At 41.2% G+C, this 26,648-nt stretch overlaps 1 protein-coding gene across 1 annotated transcript in view; it reads right to left on the bottom strand.

Annotated features, from left to right (window-relative positions):
* Positions 1–20,199, bottom strand: part of stxbp6 (syntaxin binding protein 6 (amisyn)) — a 48,021-nt gene extending 27,822 nt beyond the window's left edge. Inside the window, exons 1-2 of the mRNA XM_086049104.1 lie at positions 19,918–20,199; positions 10,829–11,046 (exon numbers count right to left, since the gene is read on the bottom strand). Of these exons, the coding sequence (XP_085905230.1) occupies positions 10,829–10,982 (154 nt within the window). The 5' untranslated portion in view covers positions 10,983–11,046; positions 19,918–20,199. The remainder of the gene's footprint in view (positions 1–10,828; positions 11,047–19,917) is intronic.
* Between the last annotated feature and the right edge of the window lie 6,449 nt (positions 20,200–26,648).

Raw genomic sequence — 26,648 nt, 5'->3', positions numbered from 1 at the left:
ATCAACCTTTGACGCCACAGAATCTGCTTCAAGACTGACTTTTTTTGCCGCGGCTTATGATATGCATTCAGTCAGCCAACAGCCTGCGCGGTCAACTAAATATGCCTTCTAAGATTGTGGCTCTACAAGGAGACAAGGTGAAACCTGACAGGCATAATTTGATAAGTTCTTTTTGTCGCAGGTACGGATAATATATTATATTATTTATGTGCTTTTAGGTATGAGACACCTTTGCTGCCATTCAAGGGGTTGTAAATTGCAACAGCGAGCGAGGCTCCACAAGGGTTCGGCTGAACCGTTTCCGTTGACCTAGCGGATGATAAACACCCGGTGAGTAATTCAATTCATACATAATACAATACAAAGTTGAACTGCATTGTGATCTCGAGGGAGACGAGAGCATTTGCAAGTAGCACTTGAGCACAAAAGGAAAAACTGGTTGCCGCTGGGGAAAGGCATTTCACTTAAGTTCCTTGATCCACCGAGGCGAAACGTAATGATCAATAAATTGATACGCATGTTATTCTTTATGGCATCAACTTATTTCAATGTCAGTGTCGAATTCAGTATTAAGTGCCCGGAGAAGTTGAATCATACCGGAGGGCTGCTTAAATTAAAAATAAAGTCAAATTAGTTAAATTATTTTCACCTAATTTAGTCATGAATGCGTAGCAATTTATCTGGCAATCTGGAAAGCGTTCGTATTGTGTTGATTAAAAAACAAAGCCACAAAGAAACCCCTCTTATTGATTAGAAAAATGCTGCCTGAAAAGGCTGAGCCATAGCAGAGGTCTACAAACAGGGAAAATTATTTATCCTCAAAGTTGATCTTGATATGTTGGACACACAAATTTTTGATCTTACTCTGACAATATTGATTTAAAAAAATAGCAGGTACTTGTTAAAATTGTTTGGGTTTTTTTTTTTACTCGTTTTCCAAAAATGTTCAAATATGACCTAGCCTATAAGGCTAACAATATACATTTGATACAGATCAGTGATTCAATGTGTAACAAACATAACCTCACAGTCTTGATAATGTTCTTTTTAAAGTGATTTTCTGATTGAAGCCTAGGAAGTCTGTCTATAAACAAGTGGTCACGTACAGAGATTCGACTGAATGCCCTTAAATATTAACAGATTAATTTAAAATGTTAGGGTTTACACAAACAATAACTGATGGAATAATCTCTGTCTAAATGACATTTTGATGATGTCGTTTTATTTTCATCTTGACTTCTTCAGCCTCCAAACGGCATCCCAATCGGTTGCTGCCAGGTAATGCACACCCTTTTATCTAGATTTTTTTTAGGTTTTTTTTTTTTTATGTTGTGGTTGCCATTCCAAAGTCTGTTTTTAAGAAAAAAAATTCAGGTCTTGTTTGTTCCATTTGAAGCACAAAGGACTATTATTGTTCTTTCCAGTAAGGACTTTAAGAGGTTAGGACTCATGAGATGTCTGCTTCCTGTGATACTATCCACTCCTATCCTCCCTGCCTCGCCCTCCGCTCAGTCCCAGTGGCGGAGCAGGTATTGTGCTCTAATAAGTCAGATAAATCTTTCATGACAAATAGAAGCATCCGGGGAGTCGGACCGAGCAGATTTACGGGCTGCACCTGTAGATTAACGCGATGGGGGATGCTGCCAAAGTCATATCTGTCATGTCCATCCATAAAGTTAATGTGCTTTATTCACAAGGAATATGATCAATGGGCGTTTTGGCTGCAGCCGTAGATTGTAGGTTTTTTATTGTAGGGGGAATTTTTAAGGGGATGTTTGATTTTTTTAGAGGTCAACAGAATGTTTTTTTTAGTCGTGTTTCCATTAAGTTAAGATATGCTTGGGAGGCGGACAGTTCAACAAATCAAGGACCATTTGTCAATCGGTTGCCTGATTGTTAGCATTTTTTGTGTCATATCCAAAACTTTTTCCAGTTTTTGTGGGTTTTTTTTTTTTTTTTTTTTTTTTTTTAAACAGAACTACCTCAAAATTGCATGCTGCATATTGTAACAAATTCAAATGAATTAAGTTGTATAAGACTACTGGTATATTAAATTAATTGACCTTACAGAATAAAATTAGAATAAAATAAATCAATAATTCAACACATTGAAACTCAGTTTCCTAAACAAATAAAAATGACAAAATAGAATGGAAAGGGTAACAATACACCAGTAAAGCCTTAGGCTTTGAGCTAAAGTTTTGAACATTCAAGATGAATCAAAAAAAGTAAATGTGTTTTTTTTGTTGTTGTGTTGTTTGTTTTGAGAAATTAGAGCATCAACGCAACATTGGGAACTCCAACTTTGGCAACCATGGAAATATCACAGTACATTTTAAGTCAAAATGTTCCCATTTAAAACTTCACTCTTTTCCTGTGACCAGTTCACACTATCAAAGCTGACATGATCGACAGAATTCTTAGCCACGGTACCTAAAACTGCTAACGCAATTATCTTTAGTGTAAAATTTTTCAGTTCGTCTTGCTCTAGCCGGAAAACTGAAACCTAGCAAGTGGGCAATCATTTCCACAAAAAAAAAAAAAATAAATAAACGATTTACCTAAGATAGAGGGGAATTGTCAGTCAAGTCAGATAGATTATTTGATCATTTTTTTGATAGCGGGGTAGAAGAGGATTGTGAAAGGACAGCAGCTTGCAAACATCCTATTGGGACTGCAGCAATGGCCTCTCAAAGCATCCAAAGTTTGTTAAGTGCATCCATGAGAATCCAGAAACAATTGAGCAGCAGGAATTAATGGACTTCAGGAACCGAGAAAGCGATGAGGAACAAGTATATAAATAACGGTCCAGAGGCAAAGAGCAGGAGAGCATTATTTTGCTTTGTTCAACTGATCCACCATTACTTCTGACCCGCCATGGACTCACCACTCTCAAAAACCTGTTCAATTAGCAGTCTTACTAAAACTTCCTCTGCACGTTTCACTAATGCCTTTTTGCTATGTTACTGTGTCCAAAATAGTCATGTTGACAACTGAACCGCAGAATTAAATGTTGCTTCTGAGCCATTACTGGTTATATCTTGGTACGATTCTTGTACTTCTACTTCCTATTTTCTTCCCATTACCCTTGGAATTAAAATACAAATATAGTCTAAGATGGAGCCAATGTTGTCTCGCACTAGCACTATAACTGGCTATCTAGCTGCCATATACCTGCCATTTGTAAGCTATCTATGTCCATCTTTGCAATTTATGTAGCATTTTCCTTCAATAGGGTCACGGGTGAGCTGGAGACGGGCCCAGCTGACTTTGGAGCGACGGGTGGTCTACAACCTGGACTGGTCGCCAGTCAATTGCAAGAGAAATAGACAAATCAACCATTCACACTCACATGCACACCTGTGAAGAAGATAACAAGAGGCTTCAATTGTATCGGGTTTTTGGAATGCGGGGGGAAGCCAGAGTACATAGTGCGGTCATGAAAACTCCACAGGATGGTCGGGGTTGAGATTCCAATCTCAAAGCTCCGGGGGCCTCTTCGGATAGTCAAATCTCCCAACCTTTATGCCACCTTTCCTTCACCTTTGCTGGATGTCAGCTTTTTGTCTGTTTTGATATTCTTTGCTTCTCTTCAAATTGTGTAGATGAGAGCAAGAATTTGGAGGGCAAGCCTCGCAAAAACAAAAACAGAAAGATGACTTTTTCCAGGTAGGTGGGGAATTTGGTTGTCACGTCCGAGCCAATACATACGGCCAGAGTACACATGATCAAAACCATGTGGCGGTGTGGTCATCGCAAATAATTGCCTCCTCCGTTTCCTGCCGCCGGGTGCCATCAACACGTCACACAACACGTTGGTTCAAGAGTTCATCCCGGCAAGGAGGCCAGAAATGCAACCTGTTCACTGTCAACGCAGAGAACTGAGGACCACGCCTGGTGCTGTGGTAATGCCGACCCCGATGAGCGTGGAGACGGCACCAGGTGGGAAGGCTCCTTGCACATCCACTACAAAGTCAAATGTCTTTTATTGGGAGGTTATCCAAATCTCGGATTAAACCATCTGCTGAATACTCCTTTAATCTAAATGTAATCGATGAGGTGCCGAGTGATGTGAGTGAAAAGTTTGTTTTTGCATTCATCTGCTGGGAGTGGACGCTTACTATGTCCACACTGGAAGCACGATTCTGAGAAGTAGTTGAACCAAGTGAGATTTTTGCGGCTACTCTGATATGACGTCCCGTGGACATGTTTGAACACTCCTCGGCGGGAACAATGCCAAATTTCTTTCCTCGACTGAACAATCAAGTTGATCCTATTCTGTTCAAATAAACTTCACACCCAAAGATTGCTATGATCACTCATTCCATTTTCCACCCACGAACCCTAAGTTTGGTCAAGAAGGAGCATGGAGAATTAATTCAATCAAACATTACTGTGACTAGTGTGGTCCAGGAAAGTGACGTGAGCCCGGAAGTGAACTTGTGCAAAACCAGTCAAAAAAACGATATATGCTTTAAATCAAATATTTCCACAGAGTGCTGTGAATAAATAGATAAAGATAAAAGATAGTTCACTCAGACCTTTATTGAATGGTCGTGGTCACGGCAGTCAAGTACCGCATTATTTTTAAATGATTTATTTTTACACTTGGACAGCTTCACTACCTTCATACAGAGATATTCCGTTGAAAAACTAGTACAAATGTCCAATTAGATGTCGAAAATGATCCCCGAATGGTGAACAGATGGAAACAATGGCCGTTCGGAATGGTCGTCACATTCGAAAAAAAAAAAAAATGTCAACCTGTAGTGCAAACAATGAACAGTAATAGAGCAGGGGAACACTTTTGAACCATCACTGCCAAACAACAAACAACTTCCTGATTTCAAATCTTAATTTCAATCTGTGTTTCAACACATGCTACGAAATCATTCCATGACCCAAGTTCTGGACTTCTACAACAGACAGAGAAGAGGCACATAAACAAAAATAATACAAAAATAAAATTACATTGTGGGATTATAGAGAAAAAGATAGGGTGCTCCGTGAATCACAGTTAGACTCGGGAGTGGCTGATTAATATGGATGAGGCCGAGTTTGGTATAAAACAGAAACGCGGAGCTGTCGGGAGATCGGATGGATTGCAAACGCACAAGCCTACTGTATAATCACGTCGAGATTTTAAACTGCGGTGCAACGTTTCCACCCACCCCGATGCACATATTGTGTACATTTCGGTCCACCTGCACTGCACCTAAGCTTTAATCTCTCACAGTCCACCTGTCTTCAATCCATCAATTAACTCTTTGCAGCTCCCCCTCAGGTTATCTTTCTTCTTAGCTCCTCTCACCAGTTGAGCTCTAGTCAATCAATCACAGAGGCCTTTCCCAAGCCTCAAAGGCCCTCTGAGATATGAGCATGGTGGACAGAGAGGAGGAGGAGGAGGAGTTTTTCACGATGGGTGGGGAAGAAAGTGCGAACTTTGTCCATGTTTTGGAAAGTAGCTGAACTGTAGCAAGAGGCTAATTAGTACAAATGAGGTCCGCCGTGATGGGGAGCGACTGAGGTATGCATGCACAAATGTCCAAGCATGGAATGTACTATTAGTCCAGTGTAAGTGGGCCGTTCGTCTGCGAACACTTGGAGATTGGCATCAATCGCAGGCCATACACGGGCCCCGCAAAAAGCCTACAGAAGGCAACATTCTTCAGAACGCAGGCCGCCCACACACCCATGTCTGGCGTAGCCTCATTAACAAACATCCGACCAAACTTCCCAAGACGTTTTTGGTCACATCACTTATCCACAGTGTAGAATATATTTGTGCAAAGTCCTTTTTTAAGTCCTCTTTACTTGCCTTGGCCTATGTGGAGTTTGCATGTTCTCCCCAGGCTTGCGTGGGTTTTCTCCATTAACGCTGGCTTCTTCAATCCCAAAAGCATACTTTACTCTACTCATGATAGACTATGTGAAACTGGCTTGGGGGGGGGGGCGGAATATTTTTTTTAAAAGTCCAAGACTAAGACTTAACCAGGATGAACAAACTTGACCCCTTTGATCAGTTTTTTTAGTATGGAAAATCCCTCAAAATGCAATTTTATTACGCGCCACATTAATAATGATAAACAAAAGGATTTTAAGACATTCACACCCAGTGCTTAGTCCCCAAACTTTGGAAATTAGGTTCCAGTGCATACCTATATTCCAAGTACCTATACACAAATACATACAAAAACGGATTTATTCTTGCTAATGCAAAGAATACAGAAAGTCAGACTTACAGTAGGTCTGAACAGTCATATAATTTATCTGGCCTCTGGAGCTTAATTTAGCAGTGAGTTAGACAAGGCTCACAGCCCATCCATCTCACAAGGTAATCAATAGCTTCAGGGCAGCGAGCTGATGATGAAAAAAGCAAGGGAGGGATTGAAACGTAGAAGCCCGAGGAGTAAACTGCAGAATTTATTTACTAGGTGGCCTGAAGCAAAAACATTGACACCGAGCTAAGCTCCTGAAGGAAATTATTGAGAACGGAAATGTTTTACTTGCGAAATAAGGTGGGTTAATTCTATGGAGCACCTGGTCTGGAAACTTCACTTAATTCGATCATGAATGTGGGTTACATCAGGCGTTCGATACATGTAAACAGTGATAGCCTATGTGTCCATCCATCTATTATCTACCGCTTATCCGGTTACCGGTAACGATAGCGTATATGTTTCTCTTGAAAATAGATCAAATAGTCAGATATAAGCACTAAACACCTGCACTTGTGAATACAACCAAAATGCGGTTGAATGTTACCAAATGAAGCGGTTCCCAGGCACGTGGATGCCTACGAGACGGCCTACACTTTCAAATTACACATGCAAACAAACAACCTTAACAATATGCCCGCGCAACCGCACGAGGTGGAATACTCTCTCAAGAATACTCCTACATGCAACCCACATTGAAATTCTCACAAGAGCATAAACACACCAGGCTTGTGTTGTAATAGATTACGGATGGGCTTGCTCGGAAGATAACATGGGCACTCCAAAACAACTCAACAATGATATAGCTAGAGAAGAAGATGGATTAAAAAAAAAAAAAAAGAAAAAGTAATGAGGATATGCACACGAGAGGGCAATAAGGAGCGATGGGTGGTCCCATTATTCCATTAATTACGCAAAAGTGAAATGAATTACAGTACCCGTTTGACAGTCGAAAACAAAACTAAGACAAAATTTGATAGGTCGGGTATTGGTGCGTATTGTTTGGCACAGGTCAACGCTACCACTTTAGCATTAGCATGACAAGTTCTAAGACTTATAACAACATTGTGAGGTTTTTTTTAATTGGTTTTGACAGTTGATATCAGGTTGAAATGCACATTACAGATACCTACAAGACTTCAGTGTAATAGTAACAACCTCAACATTGGTTTGTATATTTGCCTTTTAATTGTTAGCGCTGACTCAAAACTGAGGAATTCAGTCAGAGGTTTAGCTGCAGCGTATTTGTTTACAGAGCAGAACATGACACTTGTCTAACATATTTAATGTGGTAACTATTGAAAGTCAGAAACAGTTTGGCGTAATGTCGCCAACAGGCCTCAAATGAAACAGCAACGACCTGAATGTAGGCTGTCAAGTCGCTTGTCTCCCTGTGAGCACTTCAACCGTTAGTTTTGATTTTCTGTCGCACGCGATTAACTTGTACGGTGGGAATCCGATAACGGCACTTCTGAAACTGTACAGTGGAGAGAGATGCTGTTGAGAATCAATGTCTGGACCACGCTGGTGAAACATTTACTGGGTCTTATCTTATTCAACGGGCCTCTCGTCTCTCTCTCTCTCTCTCTCTCTTGCCAAACATTCTGTGGGCGGCGCAGCCTTTGAGCCCCGAGGTCCAACCATAATGCACAGCATGGAGCCCAGCGATCAAAGACGATGCTCACTAACTGACTTGGACCATGTTGAGCCGCTCGCTGGCTTGTTTCCAGCAAACACTCCTATGATGTTGTTGTTAGGGCGTTCAAACAATTCCGTACGAGCCTACTTGGCCATATCGTTGCTGACTGGCTAACGGGACTCTAGGTTTGCTTTTGCACCTTATTTGGAAAAGAGCACGCAAAAAAAGAGAGAATGGATTGAATAAAAATTGAGCACAGCAATAGCGTTGTTCTAGATTTGCCTGAAATACGAGGTCACTTTCGAGGCCAAACAACAATAAGCTCAGCGAGGAGACCCAGTCTTATTTTCAAAGAGCCACGCAGGACAAGAAGCTTTGCTCTCCAAGCGGGGAGCAAGCCAGACCTTTTTATTATTCCGCCGCTTCCAAAACTGAAGGAATGATCAGAGGTCCAACAAAGAGCTGAAAAACATCACACTGACTGCTGTTATTGATTGCATAACCAATGAACACCATCCATCAACCTTACATGTTTAATGTTAAAAGTGTGTGGCTAAATGACCTGTGAAAACATGTTTTTACCAAGAACCTGCATTGGCAACCAGAACTGTCCATCAGGTTCAAACTGCTCCCCACGCAGTTACTTTTTGAACACCAGCAAAAAGTGAAGACAAATGCCGCTACTTAGATTTAATAAACCAATGACAGAGTCAATGTAAACTATCCAAGAAACGCTAAATGTTGTTTTACTTTGCGACCCATTTTTACCATTTGAATAAACAGCATTCATGAACTGACAAATTTAGGATTTTTTTTTCGACTCACGAGCCGCTGCATGGTCGATTTCTTTGCTTTTTTTGCTGGCTTTTGAGTTACGAGTGAACTTCAGATACACCGCCGCTCGGGGGAAGCGAAAAGAAAAGGAGCACAATAGTCACCGATGCACTTTTAGCCCTTTACTGAACATTAAAACAATCACAACACACAAATACAAAATAAGAACTTTCGCAAGCAGGTACAGTAGGCCAAAACTCATGTCTTGACACTCACACAAAGACTAACCAGCCAAGTTCCTAGTGTCAGTCACTAGGCTACGCCCCTTAAATGCACACATCCAACACCACAACTAGCTTGTCCAAGCGTGCAGTGATTACAATCTATAAAACCAGTTTATTTCATTAAAATTTCTTTCATTAGGCTACCGATAAATTTGATTGTGTTGCTATACAATAAACGACAGTGCTATTTTTCTATATTGAAAAACGTTACCAAAAAATGGTGGTGTTTTTTCGGGAGCTGGAACAGATTGATGGCATTTTAAATTTATTTCAACTTGGAATATAGGTTTGAAAAACAAGTAACCTGAGTCATGAGTTTGGTCATGAAAGACTTAAACTTGTAAAACAAGGTACCACTGGACTTTGTTGAGTTTATTTAATCCAGCGATTGAGTCAATGCAAACTATCATGCTAATGAAATGCTAATGCATTGGTTTACGATGCTACCCGTTGAATAAACAGCTTCCGTCCTGGGAAGCAAACATGTACACGTTGTCACTCCGACACAATGGAAAAATTTCATGGAATTTCTGGTGCTAAATCTGTCTGACAACCGTAATTTGTGGTGTGAAAACACTTATAGAAATTTGAGAGCTATAAAAGATGGCTTTACTGCTCCTGAAAAAGAAATGTGACAAACACGCTTGGTCGTCATACAGGGACTACAAACTCCGTTTTACAAGCTGAACCAGAAGTTATCCCTTTAAACGGCTCCGGGTAGCGTTAATGGCGGTACTCGGTGCTGGCACTTTTCTTGCATGTAGCTACCTCCACAGTCAGGCTCCTGACTTAGTTTGTGGTCCTCCTTCAGCTGTGACATACCACACATTACATAACTCGGCCACTGTATAACCCGAGGGCTTCAACTTTATACTACTGGAAGTCTGTGAGAGTCCCCTCCCCCAACTCTCATGTACAGTGCATGCATTGACCTAGTGTTCACTCAGCATAAACAAGCCATGAGTGAAGAATCGCTCTTTGTGTGGCTCTATAGCGAATGCACACGTCGACCTTAGGAAATGCCACATGAAGTAGGCAGCTACACAGACACATGTTCATGAGCAACGTCACTGGGCCACTTGACTACATAGGAGTTGCGGCCAAGGCTACGTAAAGTGACGGAACATGCTGCGCAATATATCAAAAAAAATATCGATCTCACGATAATGGCCTGTGCAATACGCATATTGCAAAGACATGCAATCATTTTCTTATGGAATTGTATGCTTTTATCTGAATTTGACCAGTCAGATGCAAACTTAAATGTGAATTGCCACCCAATAGTTGGACATTATCTAGGGAATTACAATTAATCAGCTAAGGAACATACTGCTTGCTTATTTTGCCACATGAAAAAAAAATATACTTCATTCATTAGATAATTAAGAAAAAGTCATTTCTTTAGGCACGTTAAATATCGCAATAATATCGATATCGCGATAGTCAACATCCATTTCGCATGTTTTTCCAATATCGTGCAGCCCTAATAATAATAATTCAATTGACTAGCTATTTCCCTACATTAACCGTGGTCTGTATAGCGGTCACACTCGGCCAAACGAACCACACTATCAGAGTAATCGCACCAGAGTTCAATTTCACATAGCCAAACCCACAGTACGAACACAGCGGTAAAGACTTCAAAGATCAATGATCGTTTGAAACAAATAACCAGACCCATGCTGTTCAAACCACGAATGCTATGCATGACTGATTCAATTAACAGGCAGCGAAACAAAAATTAAACCAATTTGTAGAGAAACAATGATTCAATTGCAGCGTTAATTCAATCTGTATTGACCTACAGCTCAGCACTTAATTCATTTAGTGTGTCATTTTATTGGCAGAGGAAAACAAGCTCATGATTGCAGACATCGGCTTGGGAATTAAGGCAGACATTAAAAAGGTCTGACCTGAGAGGCAGATGAATGTCATGTAGTCTCCCTGACCGCCAGTAGCCAGGAAAGGAATCTTCTTCTTGGTCTTCCGCTTCACCTGCACGGCTGCCAACATCTTCTCGTCGTGGGGTACGAAGACCTCCTTGTTGATAGCCGCTTTGGCGCTCATCTTGGAAGCCGGTGGTCAGCTCGCAAAGGGCTTCCACGGGGCGACGGCGAGGTCCACTCTCAAGCTGTGTCGGCGGAGGGGAGAGACGGGATGGGGAAGATGACAAATGAAATGGACCTGAACACGTAAAAATGACTTATAGTGTTGTATCGATAGGCAAGTAAGTACAAATCGACTTATGACATGGAATGCGATCGATCCAGTGCATATTTTTACGAGAGGTGGGACACAATGGATATTGCGATGCATCGTATTGTCATCTCTCACCGCACAGCACTGATACATCAAGCAATATGGCTTTCCCATGAAATTCGATAAAACGACCAATAGAAACATGCCGACCAAAATTGTGGCTCACAATACAGTTTCTCCACTGAATAGAGATTTTCTTGTAATTTGTATCATGCGTTTATATATAAATTTAATTTATTCCATGACCAAGCTCCGGTAGTAACTCAATTTACTCACACAGGTTTATCAAATCTATTTTGCCCATCAAAATTAATTGAGATTCCATTAATCCGTTGCAGCCTGCAAAAAACTGTTGTTTTGTAATGGGTTTTTAAATCAACAAAAACAGCCCTGTATTGTAGAAATGCAGAATACAACATAAAAGACACTAGTCTTATCTAAATATGAAAACTCCTGCTGTATTGGCAGACTTTCTTTAGCAGAGTAAAGAGCTGTAAATTAACCTGTATAATTGACTTTTTGGCACAGAACATTCTGTTCTGTAGAGAGGAATACCAAGCTCCAACATGGAATGTATTTGGTAAGGGACCGAAAGTGTAATTGCCTCATAGTTTAGCCACATATCTAATTGGGAAGCAAATAGCCCAGCTCAGTCACTGGCTAGCAAACGTCGCGGCTAGCAAAATGCTTTTAGCGGTAATGTCAATACACCCCAATCGCTAAGTGACAATTATTTGGTGTTGAATGGAGATAATCCGTTGCAAACAGGAAGCACAACATCAGAAGATCCTCAACTTCACAAACTGGAAGTCCACGCCTCGGCAAAGAAGTGGGTTAATTAGATCCAAATGCTTTCATGAGGTCTGTGGATGTGATCAACCACACACTTGAGACACACAAAAACTCAAAACCACACAAGCCACCCTTACAGCCGATGAATCAATTTTGTCATTTGTAACCAGTGGATGAACTACTGTGCGGCTAAGAGAAGATGGTCCAAAAAAGCTGGGGATTGTTTTTAGTAGGCCAATAAACAACAGACTTAAAAATTACAAAGCTGCTTTGTTCCATCTCCACAAGCGTTCAAAAGTAATATGGTGGGCCGAGGGGAGCAGAGAAGCAAGAAGCAGGCTGCAGTCGAGCAGTAAATAATACACAAACAAACTAGTCTCGTCGGGGCTGGAAGGCGGCTATTGTTGGCCGGAGGTCATTGTTGTGTCGGGATGACGTCAACCTCCAGGGAACACGGTGGAACACACACAAAAAAAAAAAGCTCTGGCGCCGGACTAAAGACCATTTCTGGAGGAGAAAAACTCAAACTGAAATATCTCGCTTGGGCTTGGAAATGAACAATGCAAAATCAATAACGTGAGCCTCTTTAGCATAGTGCACAAAGCCAAGTGAGTGAGATCTGAAACACAGCAACAACTGTATGTGTCCAGCCTCACATGGGAAATAGAACAAGCGTCTCCATTACTTTGGCTGGCTCTCTCTGAAAATTTTACATTTACATGATTGAGGAGTAGACATTTTGCTATCCATGAAGGAAACTGCGCTGCTGCACGCAAGCTTAGCGTCAATGAATCTATGGTGAGACGCGGCTGCGGGAGGTCAAATTAAGAAAGTACTGGTTATTTTCTCTTGTTTCCGTTCCATTTCAAATCATCAAAGTTGCTGCCGTGTTAAAAGGCACTGTTAGGAAAGCATCTGTTCAGGTACATACACGTACATTTATAGTTGAAAATCGTTCTGTAAATGCAGTAAATATCAAATTTTTCAACATAGGTGCGGCCTATAACCCGGTGCGGCTTATATATATAGTTTTTTCCGTTCTTTTTTTTTTTTTTTTTAAAGAAAAAAGAGTGGGTGCGGCTTATAGAAAGGTGCGGTTTATAGTCCAAAAAATATGATAAATGTTTTTTGTCTGCTAACCCTCAAACAAACTTAAAAAAAAAAAAAAAGAATCACCTGCTCAATGAATAAAAATAAAACTTGCAAACCAACGTCAAAGATGCTCTCAGCGGAAACCCCAATACCCTCCTCCTCATCCGAAATCCTCCAGCTGAGCAAGAAGGTTGCTCTGCATCTACCCGCAAGCTGTCACCAGGCAAAGGCGAGCGCCTACCACCCCCTCAGGTGGCCCACTGAAGCATGAGAAAATGAAGATGTGAGGAAGAAGAGAGGCCGCGAAGAGGCAGACAGCAGCCTCCAGGCAGTAACATGAAACCAACTATGATGCCAAGCGTAAGCCTTGACTCGGAGCCGTCTTATGTAATGTTCGGTGGATGGGGCGAGCTTCGTCGCCAGCCGTGGCAGCCAAACAACGTACATAAATTTCACGGCCGATTATCACCCAGTAAGAAAAAGCACGGCATTAACCTCCGAGTAGCTGGGCCAAAAGGTGCCGGTCATGCTCGGTTCTTGGCTTTGTTACAAAGGAGACTTTTCCCAGGAAAAAGCATCAGCTGGCACTCGAAATGCATCGCGCCGCTTAAAAATCTTTAGCTTCCATTAGAAAGCAATAAAGCAGCAGTTGGCGAAGGTGAAGCAATGTCTATCTTGCATTGCAAATATCAATCCACTGCTTGCTTTATGTAAACAATTCTGCTCGTTTGAAAGTGATTCAGAAAGTCAGATCAGTGTGATTAAGCTTTCGTACAAGAATCCTTCAGTCCTTTTTGGACGGAATGAATTAAACCCGAAAGTAGAGCTGGACGATAGTGGAAAAACATGCGATATGGATGTTGACTATTGCAAAATCGATCTTATTGCCGCATTTAACATGGACCTAAAGAAATTACTTAAAAAAAAAAAAAAAAAAAAATTAATAATAGATCATGTTCAACTATTGAATAGCAATGCATATTTAAGTGTGCGTCTGACTGGTCAAATGAATATAAAAGCATACAATTACATAAGAAAATGATTGCATGTCTTTGCGATATACATATTGCGTAGGCCATTATCGCAATTTCGATATTTTTTCGATATATCGTGCAGCCCTACCTCAAAGTCAAGGTACCACTGTATACCAGTTAACAATTACTGTGGAATATTGTAGACTGAATATTGTCCAGCAATTAAAATGCCAGTTCCAGTTCCAATGTATTCCTGCCATCGTCTGCAGTGGAGTGAAAAAATGCCCCGGACCACTTTAAGCGGTAAGACAGTAATGAAGTTAGTCCTCGCTTTGAGCAAAGACAGCAGCGAAGGAGCGTGGGCCGGGCGGCTACCTTTATTGTTGACCCGACAGGACTGTCAGCCGCCCCGTGGCAATCTCACCAAACACACAGTTGTGAGCTACAACAAATGTGTGGATACGGGAATTTGTTTCCTAGCTTTAGTCATAAAAAGATGACTTTCCTAATGACTCACAGGCTTGGATTTTACATCCCAAGAAATGCATCCTTTGAGGGTGATGTCTAACCAGCAGTGCTTCTTTGGGCAGCAGTATATCCGGTGTGGCCACGTGTACACATTGGGGGATATACAGTACAGTAATGTCAGGGTAAGATTTACGTATCTGCGGTGGCCAGCCAGTTTGGCTTTTGCGACATGCTACAGTGCAAACTTGGAGCATGCAAAGTTTTTACGAGGAAAATACAGTGACTGGCTGCATGACCACTTCCAATATGCACTGAAACTCTCCAAGTCATGTCATTTGTGAGGAACAACTCTCCCTCTCTTACTCACGGGGCGGTATGAATGCCTGACGGTACTTTTTTTTTTAGCAGTGCTACAATACATCATTCCAAAGCTACACTTGGGGACTCGTGCACAAATCTCTATTGCTTTGAGGCGGATTTGTAAAAACATTATTTTTTTTCCTGACATAGAAAGCAACACATTTATATTTTATTGCCGCAAAGCGGGGGGAAAAACAAGCACAAAGGTAGGATTGCTTATCCAGGCCGGGCAAGGATTCAATCCACCACAAAATAACATTTGATTTGTTTTCCAGCCATCTTGAATTTTTGGAAAGGTTTTTTCAAAGGTTTTGTCCAAACAAGTAAAAAAAACCTTCTACGCTTTATCAGTTTTACGAGCGTTGCTTCATACCATGTGACTTCTTCTCTTGTTTGTTTAATTAGTTTAAGGCTACAGGGCATCTTGAGCTCTCGAAAAGTGAATAGAGGGGCTTTTCACGAGCAACCTTGTGCCAAAACCGCACTGTTGACTGTGCACGTGACGTCCCTGGCAACTCTGAAAACTGAAGATCAGTAAGGCAAACAAAATGTGTTTGTGTTGCAACTTCATGACAGTTAGCACATAAGAAACTATTTACACAAATAAAACTACACATTACACATTCCCCCCTGTCGTTTCTTGATCGGAGAAAATCTTGTAAAATTCCCGCCCCAAATTAATAAACAATAGTTTTACCACATTAAGCAATCTTACATTTGGTTATCATGATGACTGGGGGAGGAGCTAGAGGGTAGCTACTACTTAAAAAAAAAAAAAAAATTAAAAAAGTTGAGTCTGTGTACCCAACAACACCAAAGCTCTGCATAAGATTTTGGCTTCAACATGATTGTTTCCATGAAGCCTTAAGAAAACAGAATAGCTGAATATGGATACCCCAACAAAACTTGATATAACTATGAAATATTTCGTCTTCTTGGCCAAATCTAATTAATAAAATGCTTCTGATATAGACGACCATTAAAAACATTGGACACACTTTCTATCCATCTGTGACTGAGTGTGTATGGCCTAAAGAGGGAGCTAATGGCCTGGTGAGTGATGTGGGCGCCAGCAAATGAAAGAAAAGCTGGTTGTAGAGAGCTCAGGATAGTGGCTGGCTAATAACTAGCTAAACGTTAGCTAATCTGCATGCTGTTAAGTGCTATAGGTGTCAGTTGTGGCCAGAGAAGATTTTGCTTTGACCGTGTTTTGTAACTGAATGAATCAAGCTATTCAATGAATATTTGCAGACCTATAACTGTTCACATTTTAGTGATTTTTTTTTAAAAGGAGGGAATTCATATTTCACTGCAGAAAATGGACTCCAGGACTAATTTTGAATGGGGGTTAATTCACATTTTTTTAAAAATGGCAGGGCTTTGCCCAGCCTAGCTGTCATGCCATAGGCAGAGGTGTGGCGGTGGTATTATGTCAATTAGAAGGGCTCGCTCACAGGCCCATTTTCGATAATGGGCAGCTCAGAAAAGATTTCACACTTGACAGGTGGGCAGGCACTCCAGAGACACAGCTATTTGTATGAAAGCTATTCCAATGTCAGTTATCTGTTATATGTCCTCTTTAACCCACTAAAGCCTAAAGCGCCTGGCTCAACAGCTCCCCAAAACCTAAGGTCATCTTTGGAATTACCCTTGATAAACCTGAAGTTTTCCCAGAAATTTAACACCTACAATATAATTAATATCTCAGCAGCAGATAGAAACATTATTCCAAAAGAATTTGAGAACTGAGACATGTGGCTTTCACACAGGCCTGAGTTTATTAATATTTACTGTTTCAATCGAAGATGTAAAAATAAAGTGTCAGAAGCACTATATTTAACTTAACTAATACTTAACTAACTTTAACTAAAAAATCGAGTGGTAATTACCATCGTCTATTCTGTTACAAAGACGTCGATATTGTCATTATCTACAAACATATATCACGTTCGACTGCTTCAAAGACCACCAGCGCGTCGTCTTGATCGCTGCCGTTACTCATTTCAGAGCTCCCGCGATCGACGGCGTCCGCCATTATGACTCGAAAGATTTCCGGGCTCACAACACGTGTATATTCTGATGCATTTCATTGGTTAAGAGACCGAGAATTGGATAAAAAAAAAAAAAAAGAAAAGGACATATATGTACGCTCTCCACTTTAAGGGTAGAAAGACGCAACAGCGCCCCCCCGGCTCTAGTGATAGAAACGCAGTTATGCGCACCCGAACTTAATGGGTTAAAGATGTCACAAAGTGAAGCAAATGTATCACTTCAGTTTTGGTCCAGAACAGAAAAGGAAATTACAGAAGTGTGAACCTAGTCTTTAAACAGTTTCAGATCATTTTTACGAGTCAATCTTTTTCAATTCTTGTGTGATACTATGAGCCCGAGCCTAAAAGCTCTCAAACATTTTTCTAAAAAAAAAAAAAAACTATAGAAGGACTGACTATTTTCTTAAGTGACTCTGCAACTCACGATTGCAACCAAAACCAGCAAGGCGTTAGCTAAGCATGAATCAATAAACCTCATGCCAGGCACCAACAATTTTGCACAATATTTTCCAGCACCAAAGCCCCGTGGCAATATATTTGGCAAGTACTCAGTGACCACTGGCCAAGAGATATTTAATACAACAACTTTTATTCATTGAAACAATGAAGTCCAGTAGAAATGTTTCTTTGTGACAGCCGGTTTATCCAACACTGGCAACTTGCATAAATCAGGTAATATAGCGTACATTCCTTAACGTCATACAATTACAGCCCGTTTTCTCTTTACACTACGATTCTGTTTAAAATTAAGTAATTATAAATGTTTTCTCCGTCCACTGCATAAGATGAGGTTGTAAACACAGCTCAGGAGCCAACCCATCAGCAGACATGTTAGTAGTAATTGGACCAAGAAATACAGCGCAAGATATATGCTTATCTTTTATGGCGTAACAGAGCAAATTAAGCCCTGCCCCTAAACTCTTTCCAGGGAAGAGGCAATAATTTATCCTAAGTGGGTTAGTTCGGCCTCACAGCTGGGAACACAGGTCAGATAAGAAGCCTCCAGGCTAATAAGAGCCCCCCAAAAAATTAAAAAAACATCCATGTTTAACCTTTCACAGACACCCAAATACTGTACTCCAATTTTGTCGAAATTCAAACATTGTTCACTGAGAAATTAGGGTAATAAAAGGTGGAATGCTATGTCATGCAATGTCAAAAATCAGGAAAAAAAAGTCCTGGCTTTGTGCACTGATCTAAAAATGTCATTGTTTCTCCATCTAATTGGTTAGGTCATTCTTCTTAATACTGTGCTATAGCAAACAAATTTAAACTGTAATAACAACAAATTCACTTGCAGAGACTCAGAGTAAAACATTTTTAAAAAGTTGGAAATTCTCCACTTCCAACTTGGAAAAATGAATGTGGGAAATGCACATGGAGATAACACATGTCATTTGCAATACATATGCACAGTCAGAAGTGGTGTTGTAAAATTTGGGGATTGGAGCCAAATTTGGCAGGTAATTGTCAAAGGTTTAATTAAAGTTAACTGTCAGGTCAAAATGTGCCGTCTATAGAGCATCAAATGCTGTTATCCCAAGCCAAATTTAATTTAACACTGGGAAACTCCATTTAATGTCGACTCTGTTAGGGTATTTGTGAAGTCAAAGTTTGACTTCTGTGGAGTGTCAACAGCAATTACGTCAAATGTGGTTTAACACGGACTGGATCCAAGTTTAACATCAATTTAAAAGAGGACAAATCACGTTTAACAGTCATTTATAGCTTGTGTTAAGTCGAGTGGAATTTGCCTGATGTGAGAACAGTCAGAAAATCTGACTGCTGTTTGCTGTCACAAACCAGATTCAATCCAGATTGGAGCCAAATTTGACAGTAAAGTGAAATTCATATAGGGACACTGAGTCACTTGTGGGGTTTGTCAAGTCAAAGCTTGCGTCAAAAGCTGTAATGTCAAACCCAGTTGGATCTAATGTCTCACAGTATGATATTTGAATGGATTTGCAACTTGTAGGTCTGAAGGCAGCGTCAAACACAGTCGAATAAGTATTGGATCTCAATTTAGCATCAATTTAAATGTAACATTGGAAACCCCATTTAACATAAACCGCTTAGTTTAGGACAGGGGTGTCAAACTCATTTTTGTCGCGGGCCACATCATAGTTATAGTGTCCCTCAGACCATTACGACTGAAATGCACAATCGCTTTATATTATCACATATACACAAATTGATGGATAACTACTTTTGAAATCAGAAGCCAATAAATAGTTTGTTCATCCATTTTCAGTTTGTTTTAAAGGAGGAATTAGTAACAAATATTTGCAACATCTCATATGTGGTGTTAAAAGTGAAGACAATTTGAAAGAATCATGTCAAATCAACGCACATGATTTGCCTTCGTGGGCCACATAAAATTATGTCACGGGCCGGATCTGGCCCCCGGGCCTTGAGTTTGACACATGTGGTTCAGAGTCTCAGTCCAATCGATATTCGGTGTCAGTGCAGCAACAAAATGTGTTGCGTCAAATCAAGATTCTGTAATGGATCCAGATTTGACATCAATTTTATGTGTAAAAGCAACATTATTTTATGACATAATATAATTGGAATGATGATGTCAAGACAAAGTGAATTGGGATTTGAGCCAGGTTTGGCAACAATGTCAATTTAACATCATTGAGCTCAAGGGTTAGTTAGGCTTGATGCTCCAACTTCACTTTGTATCCCTTAAGATGATGAAGCGACTATAGTTTACCTCCCACTCAGAACATTACGTCACGTAAATTAACAACTGAAGCGGAGAACTTCCGAACTGAGCACATTAGAAGGTAAGCGTTAACTAAATAATTCGCAGTTTGAAGTGGAGAACTAATCACGTTTGTTACGACAAAACGGCGTTTATAGCCACCTGCACGCAACGTGTTTCGATATCTAGAAAGCAAGTTGACATTATTTCAAACATGGAAACATACTTCAAACACTAGTTTAAACTTCGCCTTTCACACACAACACGTGTACATTCATTAAACGTTATTTACTCACCGGCTTTGTGTGCTTTCAAACGTTTCACGTGCTGCCCCCGACGAATCCCGTCCTTCTCGTCTCCCAAAAAGCTAGCTTGTCGTGTCAAACATGTCCTTGCTTTTTTTTCCTTTTACCCTCCACAGTCGCTTGATTGAAAGGCGACTTTTCTACTCGAGAAGCTGGAAAGAGGAGTGCTCCCGTCTGCCTGACTGCGGCTGAGTGAGTGAGCGTCAGCTTGCTTGGATGAGGAGCCAGCAGCAGGTTCACACACGCACATTTACACACACGCTGTCATTATACGTAAGCAACCATGTTTTTTTTTTTTTTGGGGGGGGGGGGTGCTCTATACTGTTCATCGGGGGTGGAAAGTAGCGAACAAAGACTGTGATAGTGTATTTAAATAGATTTTCATCTGTAACTTACGTGAGTATTCATTTTTGTGATCCATTGCATTTGAAAACAGATATCTGTATTTTCTGCTCTCGCTGACCAATTCATCGAATTCAAATTGATATCGCAATGTAGTAGAATGCCATTTTCAAATTGCAAAGGCTACAATTTTGGAAAAACAACCTCTTCCTTTTTGGTCAGTTGGTAGGCTTTATTTTTTTTATATAGATGTCTAGATAAGTTCAGTGCTTAATAAGTACAGTTCACGTTTGTGTGATAAATCCACAGATTTGTTCGCATTATTGTTGTAATCTGTCATTGTTGCTAAAAACACCCAACATAGACCAGCATGGTTTTGTTGTGTTTTCCTGCTGGTTTTGCTGGTGAGCAAAACAGCAGCAGCAAAACAAAACAGCCGCGATTCGAACAATCGAATCTTTGGTCACCGGTCTACCCGCTTTCTATCAACTGAGCCAAAGCCATCCAGCAAGTTAGCAACACCAAAATGTTGATGTTGCCCTGCTGGTAGCTGGTGACACCAGCAAGACTCCAGCTGGTCACCAGCTGTGACCAGCAACATGCTGGTCCAGTTGCGCAACTATGGCTAAGTTCATATACCGGGTTGCCTGGTTCAGCTCTTCTAATTTTGGCTTGACTTTAGCTCTATGTATGCTTTTACATTGCATCACCAATCTAGTCAAGTATTAAAACTCTTGATTCAAAAGTCACCTTTTTCTTAGATCATGTTGTAATTTGTTGTGCTTTAAAAATGTACACACCCGGTTTAGCCATATAATGGTTTGGTGGAGAGGCGGTGCTCTGTACGTCAGATACATTTTTACATTGGAATGGACAGATGCTCTCAAACCCGTTAGTAAACAAAAGAATGGGGCAGAGAACAAGAACTATATGTATTTTATTCTTCTTTTTACGCTCCTATAAAGACGCCGTTTCAAAGAGCGCCGCAAACATCCACTGTGATTGATACCATAGTATTGGAACTATTTCCAAAGTGTAAAGCACAAAGAACACTCCTCAAGGTTGTCATAAAAATGAAAGCTTGAGAGTGCTTTTGCCACCACTGCCCTACCTGAAAAGGTTTCTCAACGCATAACAGTAGCATTTATGAGAATGTACAGCGCTCCGGAGGCTCATAAAACCGAGCCAGAAAATAATTGGACACACCTTGTAGACACCCCCCCCCCTCCCCCCTCCCCTTGGATTGTTTCAGCTGCCACCAAGCTAGCCGCATTATGAAGGATAACCGCAGTCCGTTGTACTCTTTCTGCTACCTTGCGGTCCCTGCTACAGGATGCAGTCGGGTGTATTTCTGTGTTATTTATCTGTATGGGGTTTGACTGCACATATTGAATGAATTGCACACGACGCAGGGCTGTGAGACAATGCTCAGCGGCCATAAAACCATTCCGTTCCGCGGTGACGGGCCTATAATGGCGTCAAACATAATATTTTACGATTTAATTATCCAGTCGCTGGCTCAAACCTCCAATAACTCCGACACAGTAGCTTGCCCTTGCCCTCCCAATAGTCGGGTGAACAGCAACCAGCCCGTCCACCACAGAAGGTTCCGTTATGCTTCGGCAAATTCCTGACTGCTACATGAACACTTTCCAGGGAGGTGTCTGTGTTTATGACGGTCCTTAGCTGCCAGCTGCTTTTGTTTCTGCGGCCATGCTAGCACAAGCCTATGCTACCACGGCAAGGCTGTGCAGCTGTGAGTGTGTCTACTCTACAAGTGTGTGTGTCCGCGGATGTTTGTGTCTGTCTCGTGCTTTGCTTGGCCAATTGTGAGTCATCCAAGTCAATGCCGCGCTAAGTTACGGAATAATTTCCTGATTGTTTTGGCCGCCGATCATTTTTGTGGAGAACACTACCATGCATGGTAGTTCTGGTCCCTCTGTAATTTGATCAAACATGATCAAATGCTTGGTAAAGAAGATAGCAGAGAACTTTCGTTTTACAAAACAAAATCATTTTCCACTCGGTTTGGCATACACTATACCCTGCAGGGGTCCCACCTGGATCTGTATTAGCGCCACAGGTATTTGCGTTCACTTGGTTGAAAGTGTCACCCCAAGTACATAGCCTACAAGTTATTGTTGCTCCTCATACGTTGTATTCATGCTTGCCATTACGTTTTTCAGTCAAAACTATCTTTTTAAAAGTTGTTAGATACACACAACAGAGATCAAATACAACTGGGCCGGGTTTTGTGGAAAAATGTGAAACAATATCCCAAATTCCACAACACTGCTGCCTGTTGGATCATTTATTGAAGCAGTCTTGGTTCAACTTCAGTTCAGATGATTGAAATGCGTTTGCACCTAATCTGCACTGATAAAGAAATCCCACCAGAGTTCATTGCCACTGTGAACAAACTCTGAGTTTGTCTCTCACCGGTGGCGAGTTGCTACAAATTATTGTCCAATCATGCAGCGTGAATGAAACCAATGTACTTGGCAGCTGGCAATGCCTAATAATCAAGTGTGACTGTTCCTTGTTTAAGCCTCTCAAGTTACAGTTTGTCTGGCTCTTTGAACACACAACTACAGCAAGCTGCTCCGCCATCTGCAGCAGCATGTGGAAACAGTTCATTTGGAGAGTCCAGGGGGACAGAAATGTTTGCCTCTGAGGTTTTTATGCTTATTTTGAGACCATCGGCTTTGATTTCAACAAGCTTGGTAAATTTCGGATGAGAGATTTGGGGGTGGGGGTGGGGGGGGGGGGGGGTGACGGCGGTTGCTCTGCAAGGGAGGTCCGTTGGGAAGGACAACAACAAGATGGTTGTGGAAACTCTGGAAAGGCAGAAGTGAAACCTCCCTGACTTGAGTAAACCTGCTCAGAGTAATGAGTCACTGTTTCCCAGTGGGGTGTACCGCAAACGTGGGGGGGGGGGCGGGATCAAAGGGCATTTGCTTTTTCCTGCCGGCGACTTTGAGAATTCAGGCAGCTTCAGCTATGGAGGGAAAAAGCTGACTGGTGATTTACCATATTTCCCGGACTATAAATTGCGGGTTTTTTTTTTTTTTTCATAGTTTGACCGAGGGTGCGATTTATACTCCGGAGTGACTTATGTGTGAAATTATTAACACATTATTACCTGTATATCATTTCACATGTTATTTTAACCCACATAAAGAACATAAAGATAAATCCTAAAAGCTATTAAAATGCATGAATAATTCAAACGGTTAAAATCTAATATTGTGTTAAATAAGTAATTAAAATAGTATGATAAAAAGACAATTTGAATGTCTAAAAATCCATCTGTACAAAATAGTGTACTGTTCGATAACAGAGCCTTTCCCCAACACATGACCTAAATTTTTTTATTGCTGCTTAAATTGGGGCTTGGTGGCAAATTTTTGTTTTTGACAGGTTTTATGGTCTTTTTTGTTTTTTTTAACGACTTGCGGCTTGAAGTGTGACAACAATGAGTTCCCAAACCTTGTTGTAACTGCATTTCATTTTCTTTGCAGTCTCCTTACTTTCCTTAGAGTCCTCCATTTTCATTAATTCATCACAAATTACTGGAACGCGTCGCTAAAATGCTTGTTTTTTGGTAGGCGTGTCTTTAAAAACAACAATTGCCTGCATGTGCGACCGGCTGTTTGATTGACAGCATACCCCTGCCTCTCAGTCTCGCACGCAGACAGTCACACCCGCCCGAACATCCTTCCCCCCCACCCCCCCAACACACACACACAAAGACACCCCCCCACACACACACACACACTCACCCCGAGACCCGCCCCCATAATAGCCTCCTATGTGTGTGTTGTCTGCTCTGAGTCCTCACACAGGCGTTTACTAAAAAAAAAAAAAAATTTTAGACGCACGTTTGAAACTTGCTGCCTGCCGATCAGACATGCGGGACAGCGAGTCAATTTGCGGGACGCATCAAAAACCATTAAAATGCGGGACAGTCCCGCGCAAATCGGGACATATGGCCACCCTACATGTAAGACAGGTTGCTCTCTCATGTTTTCAAATTCTTCCAGCATATGTAAATTTAAGAAGCACGACTGTAACAGGAACCGTGTTAAAAGAATGCTACTGTACAGAAAAAAGTGCAAAACCTCTCAGTTAAAACAATCTTAGTGCAGTAACTGTGAAAATACCTTCGAGGAAAATTCGACTCACGGTCTTAGAAACTTCTTCCGGACTACCGTACAACCTTTGGTTTCAGGCGCCACCTAGAGGATGACAATTTGTATTTTTTTCCACATCGGCTTAACTTGGTGTGTGTGTGCAGACTCTCTTGGTAAACGTTGTCATGTTGTTCCAAAGAAAACAGATTTAAACAAACTTGAAGTGCGTCCGCCAAACACGAGCAATTAATGACGGAAGCCACCAAAGAAGCGGAGAGGTTGAGAGGTTAATTGTGGCGCGTCTCCCCCTCCTCGATTCCCATCAGTTGGCATTCCGTCATGAAAAACGCTCCCAAAGGAGGCGGTTGGAGGGCTGCTATCGGAGGCCTACCTGGCACGCCGTTTCCCTTGGCTTGCGTCTCCGGCTCTTTCCCCCCCCCCCCCTCCCTCCTCCTCCCTAAATCCTGGAATACATAAACATCCTCTCAGCCACATGCAGATGGGCCTAAGCTGTGTGCGGCCTGGATCCGGGGGGGTGCTGGGTGCCTGGGTCCCCATGGTGAGCAGGGTAAACATGGAACTCCCGAGGACTGAGGGATGGACCTCCCTAATACACTCGGAGAACTAATAAGACTTAAAATGGAGGGTGTAGGTTTGCAAAGTGCCACTATGGTTCTCAAACTTTTTACAGCAAGAAGTGGAAAAGTACGTGATTGCCAATTACAGAAAACGATGGTCCACAGCTGGCGCTTAGCGGCCGTAAATTCGGTTAGTCTACCTCGCTGCGTTTTCTACATGCAAAAAAATCCCCTTCAAAAAAATTCACCTTGCGTCATCTGTGCTGTTTGTAACATTGGAATTTCATGATCAAAGCTAACATGATCAGCATGTGTGACGACATTCAAAAGGCAGATTCATTTATTTCTCTTGGGTCGACGCTTGTCAAAACGGCTTTGCTTTAATTTATGAACAGATCGTCGGAATTACCTGTGTGACCTTTTAAGGCTCTTCTGAAAAACACACACAAAAAACTATTCTCATACGCTTTGTTCCTCCTGCCGGTAGGTTTGAACTGTGGCTTAGGAATGGTCGAGACAACCACTTGAGCGGAGATTTAAAGCAGATATCAGCCATCCATCATGTGTATGTGCCGAGCCAGCCGCTAGTAATGCTTTTCATATGCCGAGCCATCACTGCCGCAATGGAATTCTGCATGACTGAAAGTAAACTCACCAGAACGGTTCAATTACATCGTGTTCCGAGATCTTAGTCAGCCAGAAAATAGTGCAGTGGTACCTTGACTTACAAATATCCCAAGTTATGTGTGAAAGTGAGTGCTGAGAAGAAGTGGATGTCTGTTCTGTCCTTTGTTTTATGAAACTCCGCTAGCTTAATGCTAACACGTGCAGTTAAATGCGATACACAGGCTAGCAAAACTAGCATCAATATCACAGTTGTCCTTTAAGCGACGGCTATTTGAACACAAACTGCAGCAACAAATACAGAAAAACAATATACAAGTATATGCTGTTACGATTGATCGACAACTAATCGATTATCAAATTATTCAGTAATGGTTTTTCATAATAGATGAATCATTTCAAGATCTAGTTTGATGTAAAATTGTTCAAATCCTTGTAATTTCAGCCTCTCAACAGTGAATCTCAAATTTCTGAAGTTCTACATGTAAGCATACTTATCTTTGTGTTGATCAAAATAAAACATTTGCAAACATTTGGTTTTTACTTTGAAAAAAAGAGAAAAATGTGCCTATTTTCTGACACATTACAGACAAAACCAAGAACTGAATCTTTTCATTTTTATTTGTGCATTTACTGCATTGTCAATTTGAAATCGCCCTGTTTGAATAAAGGCATGGAAATTCAAACTTTTACCCCCGTTTTCCCCAATCTGACTTTTCTCATAACGTCACTTTAAAAAAAAAAAAAATTTTGAGGGATGAGAAGGAACATAATCAAAAACAGCATGAGGCTCCATGTTTTGTTTTGCTTTTTGTCATGTGACATGACTAGGTTGAGCTCCTTACCACAACGTCAGCATCCAAAAGACTCAATTTTGAATGGTTGTTTACAGATGACATCAGGCTGGACAAATTGTTGAACAAAACTTGTCGTTATCCCACAAGACACAAGATGAGAACATTGTGACACATAACTGATGATTTTTTGCCGTTTGCGTCTTGGCCCGGTGTCATTGTTTAGTCGTTTTCCATGGAAACAAGTGACT

This window comes from Filicampus tigris, chromosome 13 (genome assembly GCF_054856515.1).
Source record: "Filicampus tigris isolate MCC_2025a chromosome 13, RoL_Ftig_1.0, whole genome shotgun sequence".
NCBI classification, from domain to species: Eukaryota; Metazoa; Chordata; class Actinopteri; order Syngnathiformes; family Syngnathidae; genus Filicampus; species Filicampus tigris.
This window is presented reverse-complemented; position numbering and strand designations above follow the sequence as displayed.